This window comes from Prunus mume, linkage group LG5, assembly GCF_029339155.1.
Source record: "Prunus mume cultivar Tortuosa linkage group LG5, ASM2933915v1, whole genome shotgun sequence".
Classification (NCBI taxonomy): domain Eukaryota; kingdom Viridiplantae; phylum Streptophyta; class Magnoliopsida; order Rosales; family Rosaceae; genus Prunus; species Prunus mume.
Genome location: NC_142702.1, coordinates 8,138,597 through 8,142,366, shown reverse-complemented (window position 1 = coordinate 8,142,366; position 3,770 = coordinate 8,138,597). Strand labels below are relative to the sequence as shown.

At 38.0% G+C, this 3,770-nt stretch overlaps 1 protein-coding gene across 1 annotated transcript; it reads right to left on the bottom strand.

The window, feature by feature from the left end:
* Positions 1-534: 534 nt before the first annotated feature.
* On the bottom strand, positions 535-2,946 carry LOC103331055 (TMV resistance protein N-like). Its single transcript, XM_008233670.2, has 2 exons — positions 2,327-2,946; positions 535-1,567 (listed from the first exon to the last, which is right to left on the bottom strand). Exons 1-2 carry the CDS (start codon positions 2,842-2,844, stop codon positions 778-780), a joined length of 1,308 nt encoding a protein of 435 aa, XP_008231892.2. The 5' UTR covers positions 2,845-2,946; the 3' UTR covers positions 535-777.
* Between the last annotated feature and the right edge of the window lie 824 nt (positions 2,947-3,770).

Below are 3,770 nucleotides of genomic sequence, written 5' to 3'. Positions count from 1 at the left end.
AGAAGATATTTCTATTCATTTTGTCTTTAGAGAAACTAATCGGGTAGCGCATCGCATAGCCCGTTTGGCTATCTCCTTACCAGAAACATCATCATGGTTTCAGTACCACCTGTTGCTATGTTCATGCTTTGGTGGAGGACAATCTGTAATCCTATTTTGCTATCAATGAAATCGCTAATTCTCAAAAATAAAGGAACAAATAGAAACCATTTAAACATCATCCGTCAAATACCAAACATTAAATTTGATGTGGTAAAATTAGTTGCATAAATACAATCCAGTACAAGTTATTACAGGCCGCAAAGTTAAAGGCCCAATACCATTTGTCAAACACTGGACTCATCCTTCGGGCCATTATCCAATACAGAAAATTCTAGGCCCAAACATTGGTGTGAATGTGCAATTGTAGGTAAATCTCATGATGTAAAAATGCAATTAACCAATTTGAAATGTTGTCACTTTTGTTTTTATGGACACAGTTTTACTTCGCAAGGATGAACATCCACTCCACAATCACAAACAAATAGCTACTAATTTAACACAGTCAAAAATCCACTTACATAAATGCCCAAAATAGACAAAAAGCCATTTTGTTCTTTTAATACACACCTCAAATATTCATAGTTCAAAGTAAATTGAGAACAAGTGTTCCAAGAATGTCCTAATGTTGTGAAGCTCCAACTGACACTCTTCTCCACTTGCTCTTGTAACCCACTATCTTTGTCCTCTTCTTAGAAAACTATGCAAGATACCCAAATAATTCTCTTATATCCACACTTACTTCATGTACATCAATAAGTTTTCTGCTGGATTTTCTTTCAGTCTATCCAACGCACTTGACCATTCTTTTATGCTTCGACCAAAAAGGAACGAACCCAAACCTTTAAGAGCTAATGGAAGACCGTTTGCAAATTCTACAACATTCTTTGATAGCTCAAGAAACTCTTCTCCAACCACATCCTTCTTGAAGGCTTTCGAACTAAAGAGCTTAAAAGCTTCCTCGTCCGTTAACGGCTCAACCTCGTATACTTTATCCACTCCAAATGTGCTCAGCAGACGTTCATCTCTTGATGTTATGATGATCCTACTACCTAAACCAAAACAACTACGATCACACAATGCTGCCAATTGTTCAAACTGATCCACGTCATCAAGAACGATCAGAACCTTTTTAGTGTGTAGTCTCTCCCTTAGTACATTTATTCCCATTTCAACATTCCATATATTTACATTTCGTTTCAGCAAGTCTGAAAGAAGTTGCTTTTGTAAATGAGTTGGACCTTGTTTATCAGTTACCTCTCTAATATCGGCAAGAAAGTTGCAAGCTTCAAACCTAGCACGGATGCTGTCAAAAACAACTCGTGCAATAGTTGTTTTACCTATACCCTTCATCCCTGAAATCCCTATTATCTGAGCATCACCCGGCCATTTCTCTAACTCCAAGAATGAGAGAACCTCTTTCACGCGAGAATCGACCCCAACTAAATCCTTGGATACACTTGAGATCGATTCATTTAGTTCATTGAAAATCCATTCGACAATAGTTTGAATAACTCTGGATTCAAATCTGTAATTAAACAAATAAATGATTAATAAGCTGTCATATCACCGTCTAAACCAATACCCCATTTTTGGTGAGGTGCCTTCAACATCTCTAGACCAAAAAGACAACAGCATTTCTAACATGTACTTATCTCGAATGTTGGAAAGAGATCGATGAATAAAGTACCCTGAAGGCAAAATGAATCATGACATACTTATCTTATGCTGGCATTGATACTTTTTGAAACGGTACAGGGATGCAGTGATATAGAACGATTAACGAACAAATTTATGGATCAACTTGAGAACAAGAAACTTAAAAAGACATTGGTTAAGAATGTATGTAGAAGTAGAGAAAAGAAGCATTTCGCACTGAGGCAAGCATTAGAAAAACAAAAGAAGAAAAAGAGCAACCTGGAACTTCACGAAAACATTAAAGCAAAAATAGGGCAATATGCAACTTTAAGGCACACTTGAAGCAAGCAAGCCTCTATTTTTTCATCATCTTTCAAGAGTTATTTGGGCCATCTTTCATACTATCAATCAAAATTTGGGACTTTTCTCAACCTAGAGAATTTCAGATTTGTGGTCCTTAAATTTTGATGCTGGTCTAATCCATTTATCGGGTACTTGTGCTGCATCAACTGGTATCATAGTAAGCATTTTTCTTGTCTAGTCGCAGACGAGGAAGGAAGAAAATAAATTTATTTTCTTTGGCAGAGTGAGAAAATAAAACAAAGTATAGAAATGGACTTGAATACTACAAGAAGAATAGTAGCTTTACCCGTCTTGCAAATTCCATCCGTTGAGATTACCTACTCTATTAAGTGCCGCTCTCCACCTGTACACCTTCTCCATATTGTCCCTGAAGACTCGTTCATGCTCCGAGAAGGCTTCCCCAAAGCTCCCCGTTTGTCTTCGTACCTCATATGGTCCCACGTCATAGAAGATTGGGAGTATTGTCTGCCCCATCGATTCTGTGCATTCAAGAGCCTTTACAAGTTCATCCAAGCACCTAGTTGAACTGGCGTAATTTTGTGAAAGAACAAGAATTACATATCTTGATTCTTCAATTGCTTTAAAGAGCTCTGGCGGCATGGCTTCTTCCCTCCCCCTTTCCAATTCATCATCTCCAATTGTGAATATTCCCTTCTGATTCAAAGCAGCATACAGATGGTCTTTAAATTTTCTGCAGCTGTCACTGCGGCTCCAACCGAGGAAGAAACTGAGGAAGACATCGTACTTCCATCCAGAGGTTGAAGAAGAAGAAGAGAGAAGATTAGAGGAACTTTCCGTGGTCATTGGAGGAGTGAAATACAAAAATATGTATTCAAGATCTAAGAACGGTCATGACTCTTGATTGTATCGAGTTCTTGAGAAGCTTGGGTTACTAAAATTCAATTAGTGTTAGTGTAACTTTTGGAATGTCCAGAAATTTTGTGAAAAAAACACCAAAAAGGTCTTAGTACAAGATATTAGTATTGCACAATCTGACCAAGTCAAAAGCCGTGTTTCGTCAACAGTCCACGCACACTTGAACATTTTTTTTTTAAAAAGATGCCATATTGCACATGTTTGGAAATATACATCTGGTGATGACTTTGTCAAGTTTTTTAGCCAACCCTAAAAATAATGGTTCTTTATGGCATGCATCAGGATTCAAGTCTCCACGAAAGTCATGTGAGAGTTCCCCACCTCTTCCTAATTTTGATAAAAAATAATAATAACAATAATGGAACTTTGGCAAAATAAAATAAAGGACAAATGCTTCATCTCGATCGAGCACCTTGACCAGCCAAGCATCGAAGAAATAGAAGAAAGCCATGAGATACTACATGCAAGATAACAAGCTCAATTTGTAGAACACACCACGAACCTCATCTCACATGCGTAAAATATCCTCAAACACTTCAGGTACTCTGCAAAATTAACGGCAACGAGTGCAATCACTTTGGGAGCAGATCACTAAGCATAGGTTACTTTTGGCATACCATGAGCCATAACTCTACAGAGTATGTCTAAAGATATGATCGATGCCAACGATACAAGTTGGTTCCTAGCTTACCTGTCGCAGTGTGTCATCTGTTGAACAGCCCATGGCCATTCATGGAATTGGTTATCAACTTAGTTGGTCCTATGTCACCGGCTCATGCCAACAAGAAGATGACGGTTATGGCCACCGACTACTTGATTAGATGGATTAAGGCTAAAACTCTATCCTCTACTAA